At 33.8% G+C, this 18,463-nt stretch overlaps 2 protein-coding genes and 1 non-coding gene across 3 annotated transcripts in view; 2 read left to right on the forward strand and 1 right to left on the reverse strand.

Annotated features, from left to right (window-relative positions):
* Positions 1 to 2,036: 2,036 nt before the first annotated feature.
* On the forward strand, positions 2,037 to 3,504 carry LOC112033978 (F-box/kelch-repeat protein At1g23390). Its single transcript, XM_024066762.2, has one exon. It carries the CDS (start codon positions 2,119 to 2,121, stop codon positions 3,259 to 3,261), a length of 1,143 nt encoding a protein of 380 aa, XP_023922530.2. The 5' UTR covers positions 2,037 to 2,118; the 3' UTR covers positions 3,262 to 3,504.
* Positions 3,505 to 7,275: 3,771 nt separating this feature from the next.
* LOC112036586 (uncharacterized) lies at positions 7,276 to 8,594 on the reverse strand. Its single transcript, XR_010630423.1, has 2 exons — positions 8,450 to 8,594; positions 7,276 to 7,547 (listed from the first exon to the last, which is right to left on the reverse strand). It is a non-coding gene; the product is annotated as an uncharacterized LOC112036586 (transcript).
* Positions 8,595 to 13,831: 5,237 nt separating this feature from the next.
* The window catches only part of LOC112022352 (protein ECERIFERUM 2), a 15,512-nt gene continuing 10,880 nt past the window's right edge, over positions 13,832 to 18,463 (forward strand). The window contains exon 1 of the mRNA XM_024054921.2: positions 13,832 to 14,379. Within this exon, the coding sequence (XP_023910689.1) occupies positions 13,969 to 14,379 (411 nt within the window). The 5' untranslated portion in view covers positions 13,832 to 13,968. The remainder of the gene's footprint in view (positions 14,380 to 18,463) is intronic.

Raw genomic sequence — 18,463 nt, forward strand, 5'->3', positions numbered from 1 at the left:
AATATTACAGATTTTACTTTATGAAATTTACAAAATAATGTGTAACTAACACATAAAGATAATTTAAATAATTATTTATTATTATTTGTTGAAGTGGCACTAATCATACTCATTTATCATTCTTTAAAATTAAAAAAAAAAAAATCATACACATATATTTTCTCAAAAAAAAAAAAATCATACACATTTATTAGAACTTTAGTTTATAAACACAAAAATTTGTAATAACTTTAGTATTTTGCATTAATTATTATGAAAATTTTTACTTCGATAAAAAGAGAAATGTTAGAGTTATAAACTTTTTTACAAACTTCTGATGTGATAAATGATTATTGGTAACTAAAAAAATGATATAAGCCGTGAACCTAAATAAGAATTAATAAGAATTTTCTACCTCAAAAATTTGTAAAAACATTTGTGATTGTGGCATTACTCCAATAAAAATACCATAAAATTTTGAAATGAATTTATTAATTATTGCTCTACAGTCATAATTTAAAGCTAATTTAATTCTTATATTGAATGATACATAAAACATTTTTTTATCATGTTAAATAAGGTGCCCTAAGGAACCCATATTAAGAAAAATACACATAACTCCCTTAAATTTGTGCAAGTAAATCATAAACAAGTGTATTGCTTTTCTTAGAGAAATTTCATGACAACTCATACCTTTTTTTTTTTTTTTTTGAGAATGAAAACTTGAAAGTTTTATTGAAGAAAAAACTCAATTTTTATTGGTGAATAAAACGTAATAGAAATATGGTGGAACATCCTTTATCTACATTGAAAAATCTCTAACATATCTAGCATGTTTAGTTAGGTTGTTAGTAACAGAATTACCAAATCTACGGATATGTGAGAAAGTAAAACAACAACTGGTTTCTGTGGTGACCTTGGCTAATGCAAGAATATGGCCAAAAGGGGATAAGGAATCCTATACACTATTGAGAGTGTTGATCACTGTTTCAGAATCACCCTCAAGAATAAATGAGAAATAACCAATTTCAAGGGCAAAGGAGATAGCTCGTGCTACTACCAAGGCTTCTACCACATCTGAGGAATAAGGTAGAGAAATCTGCTGAGAGAGGGCAGCTAAGACTTGTCCTTGGTTGTTGCAAATCACCACTCCCAGACATGCCTTCCTAATATCCCTGAAAGTAGCACCATCAAAATTTACCTTGAGAGAGTTAGCTGGGGGAGGAGACCGCCTAACTCGTGGGGGTGCAGGGGCTGAAAGCTGAGATGGGGGAGTGATATTTTCTTGGCAAAAGACTTGGAGAGCTTCTTAAGCATTTGGAGCAACCTGTGTGATGGGGTAGTTACTGCTGGTTGTCCTAATCTGATTTTAGCTAAACCAAATTGTCCATATGAGCTTCACCAATAACTCCATATTTTTTCCTTCACCGTGGCCATAGAGTAACAATTCTGTGATGGATGAAAACCAGTGTGTACGATGGAAAGCAAGCTTTGAATATGTATCCCACACTCTTGAGATTTTTGGGCAATTCTAAACGGCATGCAGTACCATTTCAGGGGATGAGTGGCAGTGATCACAGGCATCATCCACCAAAATTTGAAACCTCCTCAAATTATTCTTTACTGGCAGCACCTTTTAAGAGAACATCACAACCTTTTAAGATAATATGCTATGCTTATGAACCTGAATTGGTATCAGAAGCTTCCATAATAGAGCAACTAGGGAAAAACTTGGATTTAAAAACACGACAAAAGAGTGAGTCTTTGATGACAATTCATACTTGACCTTTGAGTACCTTTTAACTTAAAATTAAATTTTAGGTTTCTAAAAATATAAAAATAAAAGCAGTATAGCTCATAGTAGTTAAATACTATAATATTTCTTTTGAGCTGTCTACTTTGAACACCCCTTACAAGACTTTTTCCTAGTAAATGACTAAAAAGAAAAGAAAAGAAAATTTATACGAAGCGCCTAGTCTACGGTCTATCCGAAGTTTCTTTATTGTTACAGTGTTCCACATCACTCATTTTTCCCCCTCTCTCTCTCTCTCTAATCTCTATATAAAGGATCTTCCGAACCATCCTTTCCCTCTCAGTCTCTCACACACCAATATACAAAACCTCAAAATATAAACAACAATGGCGAAACACCAAACTGTAGCAGATGAAGAAGAAGCCCCAATCCACGGTGATGTTCTAGAGGCTATTCTCACGCACGTGCCGCTCATCGACCTCGTCCCGGCTTGCCACGTGTCCACCTCGTGGAAAGGCGCTGTGTTTTCCTCTCTTCGCCACCTGAACCCGGTCAAGCCCTGGCTCATCGTCCACGCCCAGTCGACCCGGTATCCGTACACGACGACCTCGCACGCTTACGATCCTCGCTCGCACGTGTGGGTCGACATCGAGCAGCCTTCGATCAACTACGTCTCGACCCTCCGATCGTCGCACTCGAATTTGCTCTACATGCAGAGCCCGTTCCGGTTCGTCTTCTCGTCTGACCCGCTCCAGCTGACGTGGCACCAGGCGGTAGCCCCGCTGGTGTGGCGACCCGACCCGATCGTGGCGCTGGTGGGCGAGCGCGTGGTGATTGCGGGAGGCGCGTGCGATTTCGGGGACGACCCGCTCGCGGTGGAGACTTACGACTTGAAGACGCGCGCGTGGGACACGTGCGACGACATGCCCGCGATTCTGAAAGATTCCTGTGCCTCCACCTGGCTTTCGATGGCTGTGGACAGGTCAAAAATGTACGTGATGGAGAAATGTTCCGGTGCGACGCACTCGTTCGATCCTATCACTAAGACCTGGCAAGGACCTTACGATCTCCGACCTGATCAAAACGTTTTCTCTTCAATAATCGGATTTGTCAATGATCGGATGTTCGTGGTGGGTTTGGTCGGAGAGGCTGAGAATGTCAAAAGCGTAAAAATGTGGGAAGTGAAGGGCGAAATGTTGGATATGAAAATTGAAATCAGTGAGATGCCGAAGGAGCTGGTAGTGAAACTGAAAGGCCAGAGTCCACGCGTGACGTCGATTGGGATGAATTCGATGGGCAATTTCGTCTTTTTGCACAACCCTTCTGACCCGGCGGAAGTGATCGTGTGCGAGGTGCAAAACGGTGGGTCGTTTTGCAGTTGGGGGAGTGTGGGGAATGCGGCGGTGGACGACGGGAGTAGGATCGTGAAGAATTTAGTGTACACGTGTGCCAACGTTGGACTCGGAGAATTGCACCAGGCTTTGAGGTCTGGTGATCGGAGATTCACTATCAAGGAGGAGATGGAGTAGAGATTCACAGAGGGGTACGTGGCAGCTGATAATTGGTTAGTTGAAGGAGTTCGCTCTCCTTGTTTTTTATGACTTTGGAGTGTTCACTGCCCGCACTTTGCAGTTTATTATGGCCTTTTTTTTTTTTCCTCATTTTTTTAATTATTATATATACATATATACATTCGTTGTATATTAATATTAATATTTATATTGATTACTATATTGGTGAATAAAAGATTTTCCTTTTTACTTGTTATTAAATTGATATTTGTAGTTCTTTTTATTTGTTAATGACTGTTTTAGTTAGAATTATTAGCAAGTTCTGCTCTGTCACAGTTTTAAACCTGAGACTGGTGTCTTTGGTACCATAGGGATTAAAATTTTAAATGTCTTCTTTATATATATATATATATATATTATTTAACTAAAACCATTAACTCACTTTTTAAAAATAATAATAATAATTTGATGAAGTATGACATAAGTGGACTGAATGCTCAAACTTGGAATGCTCAAATTTGGATTGCGTTTTGGCCATGCGCATTTGCATAGCACATTTAAAGTCTGACAGTGGGTCCCGTATATTATTTACAAGACTTACAAACCTTTTTTGTTAATAAAAATTTCATTAAAAATAGGTTTTACGATACTATTTACATATTTAAAAATTATTTAGCTATAGTATTTTAAGTTTTCAGCAAAATAAGCGATATCCAAACGCACACTACAGACTGAAAAGAAGAGCAAACACTATAGAAGTGCACTGGTGTGGTGTTAACCAAAGTCCCTTCAATGGTTAAGTTAGAATTTCTCTTAAGATCTTCATAAATTCTCAGAATGTAAGTTAGTAAATTTCCCACGTATCTTTCATTTGATGAAGTCATAGTCTTTGTGTCCGTTTGGCATAATTAATTTTGCCAACTTATTTTACTATTCAACTTATTTTTGTCACTATTTATAAGTCCTACAGTACTTTTTGGTACTATTCATGGGTTAACTTTTAGTTAACTTTTACCTTTATCTACAGTAGTTTCAGTAAAAAAAATTCAGTTTTAGAAAGAAAAAAAATGGATCTCAAACATACCCTTTATATAAGGTATTTTGAGTGGGTTTCCCCACTCTCCTCATTTCAAAGTAGTGGACTTATGTGATAAATCCTAATTCAGAGTACTTGTAGCCATAGTTCTCAGAACCGGACCGGACCGGGAGGTCGGACCGTGAAAACCGTGAACCGTGATGAAAACCGGTTTTTTAAGTATAAAGAACCGGGCATATGTGGCAATTCCGTGAACCCCTAAAACCGGGGTTGGACCGTACGAACCGGTCAAGAACAGTGCGGTCCAACCCTTTAACAATTTTTTTTTTTTTTTTAAACAACTTAACATAATTTTATTCTACTTAATTAAATTATCCATCTCTTACAAGGAATAAAAAAAAATTATAATTAAAATCCTTCAAAGATATTCAACTTTACTTCAAAAATTAATCATAAATTTTAATGTTTTCATGGTTATTATTTTATTTTATTAACTTTCTTATTTAATTATTAAATATATGCTTGAAAATCACCATTTAATAATATAAATTTTACAAAAGAAAAAAAAAAGTGAAAAAAAAAATTATCCAGTACTTTATTTTTTGAAAGTAAAGTACTATACAAAAAGAAAAAGAAAAATGATAAAGATAAATCACTCTACATTTTATATTCTAAATACTAATTACTATCTTAAATACTTATAATACACTTAATAATATAAAATTTACAAAAAAAATAAAAATCAAAATTTATCCAGTACTTGATTTTTTCAAAGTAAAGAACTATACAAAAAAAGAAAAAAGAAAAAGGATATATCACTCCACAATCTTACAATCTAAATACTAATTACTATCTTTTTACGATACCTCAAAAAATATGGGGTACCGTAGAATGACCCCAATTTAGAAAATTGTTATCGTATATGACGTATGCCTTCTAGAGTATATGCTACAAAGTTGTAGAAGTCTTCTCAAAATTTATTTATTAAAAAAAAAAAGAAAAAAAAAAGGTTGTAGACGAAAAATAATCAATATTTCATTACTAGCTGAGATGGAGTCCAAATTGACCATCAACTTTGAGTCAACCATGCGCATATCAAGTTACCAAGGATTCAAGCACAATATTCAATAATAAAAGATTTTACAAAAATAAACTAACTAGAACCCAAGTCAGGTTTCGAATTATATAAAAATAAAGTAAATTGCAAGATATATATGATATCTATATAATATCTAAAAGTTAAAACATAATATTTATTATTGTTATTCTTGTTAAGTCGAATCAGTGTATCATTTTGGTCCATTCAATCCATTTTCATTGTAAAATCTATTATTATATAATTAAATGATTTAATTTAATTATTTTATCCAAATCTATTAGTACATAAAGTCATTTAACTATTTTTTAAATTAATATTAATCAAATAGTAAGATCTTTTAAGTAAGGCATCCTAACGAATATTTTCATTTAAATTTTTAATAGTAAAAAAAACATTTAAATGATATCGTTTACTAACTAAAAAATTTACAAAGTGACATGATTGGTTTACATCAACAACATAATAAAAAAAATTCCTAATTATTTGTTAGTGTACAAATTTTACTATATATAAGTCTTACAAATCTATATCTAGATAATATTTAAAAGTTGAAGTGTAACATTTATTATTACTACACTCCTGTTGAGCCACATTAGCATAGCATTTCAATCTATTTAATTCCAATTTGGTACATCAACAACATAATAAACAAATTCTTAATTATTTAATTTTTATAGTGATATTATACAAATTACACTACATATAAGTCTTACAAATCTATATAATATTTAATAGCTAAAATGTAGCATTTATTGTTGTTACGTTCATTTTGAGTTACATCAATGTAACATTTTGGTCAATTCGATCTATTTTGGTCTATTCGGCCCAATTCGGTTCTATTTGATCCTATTCGGTCCATTTGGCCTCTATCTACTTCGGTCCTATTTGGTCCTATTCAGTCCATTCTATTCACTTCTCCGATTTGGTCCAATTTTGTCCAATGGGTTCTATTCGGTCCACCCTGGTCTAATTCGGTCCCATTGGGTATACTTCGGTCCATTCTATGCACTTCAGTCTTATTCAGTCCACTTTGGTCTTATTCTGTCCACTTTGATCCTATTCGGTCCATTATGTCTACTTTAGTCTTATTCGGTCCACTTCGGTCCTATTCTGTCCACTTTGTTTCTATTCAGTCCACTTTGGTCTTATTCGGTCCAATTTGGTCTTATTCGGTCCACATTGTTTCTATTTGGTCCACATTGGTCCTATTCGGTTCACTTTGGTCCACTATATTTTAATTCGGTCCGTGCTGTCTACTTTGGTCTTATTCGGTCCACATTAGGTTCTATTCGGTCCTTTCTATACTATTCAGTCAACTTTGATCCTATTCAATTCATTTGGTCCACTTCGATCCATTTTTGTGTAGTTACATACTACAAAAAGATAGGTTTGCGCCAAATATATATATATATATATAATTTTAAACATAACATTTATTTTTGCTACGCTCATATTAAGCCACATTAACATATTTCAATCTATCTAAATTTAAGTCAATGTTTTTCTAAACATGAAGTTATGAATACACAAACGTAATATTTAGGGCAATTACTCAATTATTTTAACGTCATTACTTTTAAATAAATTACATGAGTTTGATTATATTTTCAAGCTAAATAAAAAAAAAATATATATATATATATATACACATATAATTTTATTTAAATATCCAGTGCACGCATAAACAGTGACTAGTGTCTTTAAAAAAGACATGCATTAAAACAAGGTTGTTCAAAGTATAAATTAAAAAAAAAAATCCAATTAAAGAATAGGAAATAGATTTTAAAAAACGAACTGTATTTATATCCTTGATTCCCATATGGAATGGAACAAAAATCAAGTAGACCAACTACAATAGTGGTCTTACGTCAAAAACAAAAACATCTAACAAAAAAGCGAGGAAAAAACAGAGAGCTGGTCACGTTATTGACTTGCCCACTTTTCTTGTTATCACTGTTTTCCAAGAGACCAAATAATTATCTTACAAAGAAAACAAAGGGATCACATTGTTGAGTGTTGACCAGTCTAGTGCTTGTAATTAGGGTTGTCACGGAGACCAAGTTTAGAGAGAACCAAGCAGTAGGAATCCCAGTCAGTTCTTCGGAGATACTTCAATATCCTCTTCCTCCTCTGCACCATTGCCTGAAGACCCTTTATAGAATGCTTATCCTACAACATTATAGTTATAATAATATACAAATAAATAAATCTAAGAAGGGAAAAAGAGAAAGTAACAGCACCTACAGTACTTAGACTATGCAATCAATTAAAAGGGTGCTTCTTAGCACTCTTATTATTAATTTTTGGAACCCCACTCATCTGTAATATATTGGCTGTTGCACTGAAGGCAACAGCAACTAGTAACTAATTAAAAATGTCAAACACATATAACTTCTTGCTCCCTAATATCATTCAGCTAGCTGGATGCCAGTCGTATCCTGCCACATCAATTGCCGCCTTGATGCAACATTGCATTTGCTTGAGTCAATTCATCAGATAAGTAAAGCAAAACAATGACATTCAGTTGTCATGAGTTTCATTTGAATGATATTAACTTTCACTAGAGTCCAATGTGCTCATGCATTACAGCACACTGCAAAAAATGTGGCAAGATTCTAAACTCATGTTGCACCACTTGCACTTGCACCAGTGGTGGTCAGTTTGGTCTGTGTTCTTGGTTTCATGAACACCTGTAAGTGCAACTGATTAAATATTACTTATCCACAATTTCAAGCTCTTGAAACTTATTACTCCTCTCCTCTCCTCTCACCTCATTTTCCTCCATTCCAAACATACACTAAAGTATTAGCTAGAACAATCTATACCATGTTAATCACCTCAATGCCCCTAATTTATTGTTACCTAGGTGCAGATAGATAACAATATTTGTAAGGAGCAATAATCAATTTCTTGTTCAATCAAGGATTGATGTTACCCCCCAAATAAAACTATCTAATGCAAGACTGAATTCAAGAAGTGTTAAAACTAAACAACACAGGACTAAGTAGTAATATAATGAAAACAATCTAAATAATAGACTCAAATAAAGAGATACTTGATTCAACTGTCACCTTCTTGTGTAAAGCTGAAGATAGATGCTTGATCTTAGTTGTGAGTTGTGCCACTGCAAAGAAATCAGAGAAAGGAAATCCATAATCATAGCCAAAAAAATGATTACAAGCTTAGTATGCATGGAAGAAGTTTAAAAGATCACTGAAATTTGCACTTCTCGCAAGCAAAAATGATAAGGATTGTAATTAGAGGATTGTAGTGGTAGTTAGTTAGTTGCTGTGTTAGTTAATAAGTGATGTCATGGGTGATTGTGCTGATGTCATGGAAGTTAGTTAGTAGCTGGGAGTTAGTTAAGAAGGTGGAATTGTATAAAAGGGGGGAAATAAGAGGTTGTAGGCAGTTTTTGGAATGTATAACAAGAATCATGTTCTCATCTCTATCTTCTCTCTAATTCTCATCTATCCCAGTATCTTCTTAATTTCTCCTTCCTAATGTTCTATCTCTCTTCTTAGTTAATCTCTTCAATTCTTTCCCTTACTGATTACTAAGATCTTATCAAATTGGTATCAGAGCCATTCTGCTACTATGGTAGAAACTCGATCTTTTTCTTTCCTTAATGAAAAAGTCAATGCTCTTTCATCGACGATCGAGCAACATGATCAAGAATTTGGGATAGTCCATCAAAAATTGGATGCAGTCACAAGTTTGTTTCAGACTCTAGCAGAGACAGTACAAGGTTTGACAGAAGCGGGTAATGGTTGGCAACATAGGCCTCCATCTCCTCCAAGAAACTCATCTCCAATGGTGACTAATCAACAACAAGATTCTGCGATGATTCCCAAGGCTGTGAGATTGGAGTTCCCGAGGTTTAAGGGTGAGAATCCATCAGGATGGGTGTATAAAGCCAACCAATTTTTTCATTTGTACAATACCCCAATCAACCAAAAGATATTATTAGCTTCATACCATATGGAAGAGGAGGCTCTGATTTGGTTTTAAGATGCAGAGGAAACGGGTCTTTTTACTAGTTGGGAGGCTTTTGTTAGAGCATTGTACGTGAGGTTTGGTTCTTCTTCCTATGATGATCCTATGGAAACTCTAACCAAATTGAAGCAAGTGGGGTCTGTATCTGCTTATAAGGGACAGTTTGAGGCTTTGTCCAATCGAATTAAGGAACTATCTGAGAAGCACAGACTCAGCTGTTTCTTGAGTGGATTGAGGGATGAGATTAGATTACCAATTAGGATGATGAATCCCCAGAATTTGAATGCTGCCTTTGGTCTTGCCAAAATACAAGAAGAATATCTTCTTGTGTGCAAGAAGAGTACCAGACCGTGGAGTGAAGTGTCTAAGCCCTCAATTTTGGGTCCCCCACCAATTAGGAATGATTTGAAGACTACCAAACTACCTGTGCAGAAGCTTACTGCTATGCAGATTGAAGATCAAAAGAAGAAAGGATTATGCTTCTACTATGAGGATAAATGGCATGTGGGACATCAATGCAAGACACCAAAGATTTTCCTTATGGAGGGGTTCCAACAGAACAACCTGGAAAGTAAGTCAGAGGGTTTTGAGGAAGGACCAACAATGGTGTATGATGATTCCACTGAATTGCAGCAACAGGTGGCAGGGTGTGCTGAGATCACTCTCTATGCCTTACTTGGAAGTCCTTCTCCGGGTACAATGAGAGTATGGGGTAGAATTAATCATCAAGATGTGCTTATCTTGATTGACAGTGGTAGTACACATAATTTCTTGGATGTTTCTTCATGGTCATCCTTGAAATTGCCATTGTCAANCTACTCAGTCCCTAATCTCAACTTCAAGTGTACAGTAATTGGGCCAACTCTCATTCGCCCAAAAGCCCAGTCCTTACTAACGCGGTCTGGAGGCCCAAGCTTCACTACTAAAGTTATGCTCGGCAGAGATTTACCGAGCATGTTGGGAAAGGTCACTGAACGACGCGTCATCCTTGTTTTGTTCAGAGAAGTCCTCTAAGCGCCGCTGCCGAGCTATCAACGGAGGTGGGCACCAAGTCCCAAAGCCATCCAAGCTTAAATTCTCACTTATCATCCCCCTGATTGGACCCTCCGTAGCACTAAGCGCGCACTGACTCTGCCGAGCTACCAACGGAGGTGGAAACCAAGTCCCAAAGCCACCCATACCTGACCTCCCACTTATAGAAAACCTTACTGGACCCTCTGTCGCACTAACTATGAGAGCATTGATGACCTGCGTCTGAGCTTTGAACTATAAATAGGAGGGGAGGATAAGATGGAAAGGTTGGTTGGAAAAAGTGGGGAGAAGATAGAGAGTAGAAAATTCAAATAGAGAGAATGTCTTAGGGGAGGAAGAGGAAGTAGTGTATTGCTGAAGAGGAGAAAAGTGATCTCATTGAGCCTTTAGTTGGAGAACGACCCATAGTAGGAAATTCAGCCCAACAAACAAATAAGTTGTGAGCCTAAATGGGACTGGGTCCATCGGCCTCAATTGCTACTCGCACAGTAATGTTAGGGAGTGACAATACTTAAAAAGCAATTTTCTCTTCGAACCACATCTTCAAAACACAAGTAGGCAACTTAAATTCGATCAAACCTCAAGTGGGTAAAGTTTCAAATTTTAAACTACAGGTAACCAACTTAAATTTGAACAAAACTACATGTGGATAAATTGTAATTTGCCCTTAATTGAATAAGTTGAAAATAATTTAACTTGAAAATTTTCCTTAAAATTGATTGAAACATTAATTACATTCAAATGCCAAATTATTCAAGTCTATTTCACTGTTGGATTTTATTTTTAGAATTAGCTTGTAATCCCATGCATATGCATTGATACGCTTAAAGATATACAATAAAATGCATAATATAATTTTTATATATATATATAATTTAATACTATTAATAGTCATTTTTATATTTTGTTAACTCTTTTAAAAAATTTGTAAGGATATTATTAGGTATAAAATGTAAATTGTCCATATTAAAAAAAAAAAAATTATTATGAAGCATTTTTTTTTTTTACAATTTATTTATTCTAGACTCTTTGGTTTTTGTACTTAATAACTCACTTGAATGAATATTTATGATGTGGTCCTACATTTGATTTGAAAATTAAGAATTAAAATCATTTAAGAATAAATAATTTAGGACACATGACGCAAAATTGAAACTCCAATTTGAAATTCTAATTCAAGTTTCTCTTAGTTTCACCTATTATATATATATATATATATATATATATTAATGTCATGTCAAAACTCTAAAGTCAAAAGTCATTTTGTTTTTTATTCTCTATTTTTTTTTTTTAAGAAATAATTACAACATACTGTTAACCCTGCAACTCGAACTATTTCCCCCAAACCTCCTGTGCATATTACTCTTTTGACTTCAACCCAAAAATTGGTGGGGCTTTAATTTTAAGACCTTGTTGACAACCGTGCATGTTACTCTTTAGACTTTAAGGTTTTGTTTAGTTGGGCCTAGACCCCCTGTGCATATTTCTCTTTTGACTTCAACCCAAAAATTGGTGGGGCTTAAATTTTAAGACCTTGTTGACAACCGTGCGTGTTACTCTTTAGACTTTAATGGCTTGTTTGGAAGTTTAGAGAGGGAGGAGAGTAGAGGGGAGGGGAGTAGTGAGGAGGAGAGTAGAGGAAAATGATTCCCCTCCACCTTGTTTGGATGTTTTTAAAATTAGTAAGGGGAAAGGAGTAATTAGCCCTTCCCCTTGTGTAATTTTATTAATATTATAAGGGTAAATTAGGTAATTTACTTGGTCAATAGTTTATGTACTCTACTCTCCCTCCAAATCTCTCCAATTTGGGGGAATTAAAAATGGGGGACTAGAGGGAGTTGAAACCCTCCAAACCCCTTCCCCTCCTTCCTTAAAAAACTTCCAAACAAGGTAATTAGATTACTCTCCCTCCCTCTACTCTACTCCCCCTCCTTTTTTAAACATCCAAACAGGCCATAAGGTTTTGTTTAGTTGGGAATAAAAAAGTGAGGGGTTAGAAATTTTTTGATGTTTTCTTATGCGTGCTTAGTTGGGAGGATTCCTCCTTCCGTTTCTCTTCAAATTGAGGGGATTTGTTTTTGCTAGCTAGAGAGTTAATGCACCTAGACCCCACCAAAATCTCTCTCCTTTCCATCTTCCTTAAATGACTCCAACCAAACGAATACCAAGGTTCCTCTCCTCTAGAGGCAGCTCTACATAGAGTCCAGGTTCGTCACAAAACCACCTTGACCTAAAAAAATAAATAAATTATTATATATAAATTTTAAAAATTTATGATTTTTTTATCTTTTAAAAAAAATTAGTGACGACCTAAATTTTTTTTAGGCCCAACATAATTAAATTTTGGATAAAATTTGGCAACAAACTTGATTGTACACTAAGGTTACAATTTTTTTTTTTTTTATTGAATGTGAATTTTAACAAATCTACCATTTAATTACATTTTCTTCTTAATCCTCCATACTTTCAAAATTTCAAGAAGATAAAAGATCAATAGTTATATCGTCAATCAAATATTTAAATTTCGAGTTTTTGTAGTCTAAAATTATACATAAAAAATAATTTTATAGATCAAATGGTAAATAACATCCGATTGACATGAAATTTTGATGCATTTTAAGAACATAGAGAACATGTAATTCATTGATTAGATTTTCAAAATATGTAGTAATGTTAATTCATTTAGTGAGAGTGACTGCAACTAAGTTTGTAGCCAAATTTTGTTCTTAAACTTTAGTCCCCTTAACAATATATTAAATCCTTACAAATAAATATAAAAAGTCCAAGAGAGATTTTATTTAACTAAACTTTTGAAGAGATGTAACTTGCAATATTAATAATGAGACTATTATGTAATGATTTCAAAATAAAAAAGTTTGTAAAAGGAAATTGTAACATTTTATCCATTTGCGCGTGCGTGTTTTTTTTTCAATGTATGAAGTTCTCTTATTGTTAGATTTTGTATAATTTAAGTTTCTTAATGATCATACTCAAAAAAATTCTTGGAGCTGCCACGCTCACCTCCCAGCAATACAATACTATTGTCCTATAAGAAAAAATACAATATCATATCGTGATCATCCTCAACTTGCATACGTGCACAAATTGATTTACTTCATTAGAAAAAGAGGAACAAAAAATAAGGGTATGTGATATGGCAGTGTAACTGTATAAAGATTATTTTGAGGGCACACTATTAAGAATTTAAGATACTGAAAACGATAACATAGCTAACAATGTATCTGCCAACTAAACAGACTGCTCTCTGAGCTCTCCTTTCCCCTTAGTCTTCTGTTTTTAATGAAGTTTCCTTTTCACCAAAAAAAAAAAAAATCTGCCAACTACCTTCTCTTCTCTTTATTTACAGCCCATTATTATTTTTCCAAAAAAAAAAAAAAAAAACCCATTATTTCACTACACACGGTCTCATAGTGCGTGTGACCCAACTATGTGTGAGAGACCTGGCATATATGCCGGGTACAAAATATAATTTTCGCATTATTAGACCCTCGTTATAAAGGGCAGTCCTAACTCCAAAAGACATCTCAAAAAAAACAAGGACATGGGAATGGTTTCTAACATTAAGCTATCAACTGTGGTGCCAGCCACAGTGAGTGATGAGAACAATGTTCATGAGCTCACAAACATGGACTTGGTCATGAAGCTCCATTACATTCATGGGGTTTACTTCTTTACAAGTGAGGCAGTCCAAGGGCTCTCAATACAGGACTTGAAGAAACCCATGTTCCCATTGCTTGACCTATATTTCATCGCATCAGGGAGGGTTAGGAGATCAGAAACAGGCAGGCCTTTCATCAAGTGCAACGACAGTGGTGTGAGAATTGTTGAGGCAAAGAGTGACAAAACCATTGATGAAGCTTTAGCCATGGAGGATCATTCATTTCATCATGGCCTTGCTTATCATCAAGCTCTTGGTCCTGATCTTAGTTTCTCACCTCTCGTCTTTATACAGGTACCACCTCTTAACTCTTTTGGTCATTTGCTTTACTCTAGTTGCTCGAACTTGTTTCCAACTTTTTCAGTTTATTGCATGAACTTATGAGCAGATTTTCAAAGTTTTACCTTTTTAAATTAAGTTCAATTTAATTTTTGAATCCAACAAACGATGAAAAATAATCACTTCCGGACAAGAAATTATTATTTATATAAGGAGGACTGTTGATGTGATCCTCCCTGACCAATGAAATGATGACATCTATGCAAATGTATTTATGAACTTCTTAATCAACATAAGAAATAAAAAATAAAAATTACCATATGATGTCATATTTGCATAAATAACAACATTTTATTGATTGAGAGGACATGAAGAACCATGTCATCAATCCCCCTAATAGACCTAATAATTTCTCCTTCCAAATAGGCTGGATAAGCTTACTTCCATGAGTTCATTTTGTTATTTTCTTGGATATACATTTTTTAAATATCGTATTTGTTTAGGTATAATTATATTTTAACAAAATAAGTACGGGAACAACTCATATATTGAAACTAATAAAATTGATCATTTAGCATGGAAAAAAAAAGTTTACCTCCAAACTAGTTTAAAGGAGAAAAAAAAAATCAACCCACCATGTGACTGTTAATAAAATCACACAAATAATTTTATGAATCACTACGTAAAGAATTGAAAGAAATTCTTTTCATACAGATTTGATAAATAAAAAAAAATTATCCAAAAGTATCTCATGCGGAAATTAATTAGCATATAAAAACACTGAAATAGTTTATAGATATCTTATATATATATATATATATATATTCAATAGAATTATGTAAAGCCTTATTGTACGTTTGGATTGAAGGGAGTAAAGTAGAATAGATTTGGCCCAAAATTAGCCTATTTTCAGCTAACTCTACTCTACTTTTCTTCACTTTCCCTCCCTCCCCCTCAATCTAAATAGATTTTTAGGATTTGTTTGGTTAGAGAAGTGGAAAAGTGGGAGGATGAAAAATTAGTAGGAGGATGGAAAAGTGAGAGAATAGAAAAAATTTAATTTTTTCTCATGTGTGTTTGGTTGGAGATGTGAAAAAGTGAAAGGGTGGAAAACTCTTTTATTTAGTTTGAGAGAAAAATGGAAGAATAGAAAATATAATTTATATAAATTGACTAATATATCCTTGTTATATAATATATAAGAAATAAATATATTTACACTTATTAATTAATATAAAAATTAACACAAATACATATAAATTTATATTATTTTTCTTAGGTTAGCGTGTGTATATATATATATATATATTTGAAGTAACCGTAGGTTAGCATATAGTAGAATATAGATAACAGATGTGAAAGCATTCAATAGATTCATTTATTACACCCTTCTCATTTAAAAAAAAAAAAAAAAAATCATTTATTATAGCCTTTACCGGCCACCATATTTGGAAATTGGGAGTTGAGACCCACCAATACCATTCAATGCACATTGATTCATCATGTCTGCATACCTGTATAAGTAAAAATGTTGGTGAATGAATTGACCTCATTTGTTAATGACTATTTTAAGGATTTTTTTTTTTTTTTTTACGTTTTTTATAAAAGTATTATCAAAATTTCTATAAAATAATTTATTAGTGATTATCTTAAAAACATCTATTAATAAAACTCATCAAATAAAAAAAAAGTTAAGACCATAATTTTTACCACAATTTACTCGTGATAAGTAGTAAATGACGCAATAAAAAATACGGGTCATACATTACTCATAAAAAATTATAATGTCAGCATTGCTCATCTAATAAACCACTCATAAAAAGTAAACCATTACAGCTACAACAAGGTCCTTTTCATGTTTTGTGTTGGCGGCCACCTCGTAGTTAACGTTGGGCGTTGGGAGAGTTAAGTGGCTGTAACTGTACAATACTTCCGATTGGACGCTTCATACGACATAATGCCTTGGTTTGGATAGCATTGAATAATATATAAGAAATAAATATATTTACACTTATTAATTAATATAAAAATTAACACAAATACATATAAATTTATATTATTTTTCTTAGGTTAGCGTGTATATATATATATATATATTTGAAGTAACCGTAGGTTAGCATATAGTAGAATATAGATAACAGATGTGATAGCATTCAATAGATTCATTTATTACACCCTTCTCATTTAAAAAAAAAAAAAAATCATTTATTATAGCCTTTACCGGCCACCATATTGGGAAATTGGGAGTTGAGACCCACCAATACCATTCAATGCATATTCATTCATCCTGTCTGCATACCTGTATAAGGAAAAATGTTGGTGAATGAATTGACCTCATTTGTTAATGACTATTTTAAGGATTTTTTTATTTTTTTTTTTAACGTTTTTTATAAAAATATTATCAAAATTTCAATAAAATAATTTATTAGTGATTATCTTAAAAATATCTATTAATAAAACTCATCAAATAAAAAAAAAAGTTAAGACCATAATTTTTATCACAATTTACTCGTGATAAGTAGTAAATGACGCAATAAAAAATACGGGTCATACATTACTCATAAAAAATTATAATGTCAGCATTGCTCATCTAATAAACCACTCATAAAAAGTAAACCATTACAGCTACAACAAGGTCCTTTTCATGTTTTGTGTTGGCGGCCACCTCGTAATTAACGTTGGGCGTTGGGAGAGTTAAGTGGCTGTAACTGTACAATACTTCCGATTGGACGCTTCATAAGACATAATGCCTTGGTTTGGATAGCATTGATACCTGCAGCGCGTTTTGTGAGTTACGTTTTCTCTAATTTTTTTTTTTTCTGATTAATGTGTGTCTTTAAGGAATATATTAAATTTTTTATTTTTGAAAACATTTTCTCAAGAATTAAAAAAGCTGTTATTACTTTTCAATTCTCGAGAAAACTTTTTTCAAAAATGAAAATTAATGTGTACCCTAAGGGCACACATTAGTAAATTTTTTTTTTTTTTTGGGGCTCGGATTTGACGACAGTGGGAGACAAATATTAAAAATGAAAATTATGCACTGTTCATGCATTGTTTACACGTTAAAAAATATTAAAAATAAGTCCACGGTACTATTCATATATTTAAAAATTATTTTGTTACAGCATTTTCAGTAACAATATGTTTTCAATAACTTTCAGCAACAATAAGTTGTATCCATACGGACCAATGTTTTGTTTTTGTTTTTACTTGGCTTTTGTTAACAAGTGTTGGCATAGATTACAAGATTAATAAATGTTAAATTGTGAGTTATAATACATATTTTTTTAAATAAAAATATACTTATTAATGATTCAAGTCAAGTGTGTTTTTTTAATTTTTAATTTTTTTTTTGTCATATGTACACGGTTGAACTCTATTTTTTTTTTAATGTATAAAAATATTATTTAATAAAACATTTAATGCACCTTAATTATTACATGTAAGGACCCAGTTTGGATTGACTCTGAGCGATGGGTTTTCAGTCCAATAAGCCCAAACAATACATTTATAGAGAGTGGGGTGAAAGGTTTAGGTGCTGGTCGTCGATCACCAAGCATGAACTTTTCTTATAAAAAGTGCTAGGAGTTTCTTTACAAATGGGGGGATACTCCTCGGCCTGTGACCGAGGAGGCCTTATTGTTCTCCCTTTTTTCCCCCTCCTCTTTTTTACTATACTAACTTTTCTTTTATAGTTTTCATCTTCCTATCCCCTCCTTCCATCTGTTGATCATCTATTTGCCTTCTTTTCTGGCCGTCTGTCCCATCAGAGGCCTTATCGGTACTCAAGTGGTTCACTCTGATCAACGTTATCCTGCCAAGGGGTTACCTCCCCATTAATGCGGCCAGGGGGAGTTAGTTGAATGCATTAAATGTGAGAATGACAGCTTACTCTGGGGTTAGTCTCTCCCCAAAATCACCTTCGTCAGGCCGAGGATAAGGTGGTCCTCGGTGTGGATTGGGAAAAAAGGCTTTCCCTCACCTTGGCCCTGAATAGCCTGTGCTCCTCGGCCTGGGCCTCGGGCCTGCTACATGATGGGCCGAGGCTATCAGGCCCATGGGCCCCACAATAGCCCCTCAAAACTCTGCTGCACGT

The sequence above is a fragment of the Quercus suber genome, unplaced genomic scaffold, assembly GCF_002906115.3.
Source record: "Quercus suber isolate HL8 unplaced genomic scaffold, Cork oak 2.0 scaffold_155, whole genome shotgun sequence".
Taxonomy (NCBI): Eukaryota; Viridiplantae; Streptophyta; class Magnoliopsida; order Fagales; family Fagaceae; genus Quercus; species Quercus suber.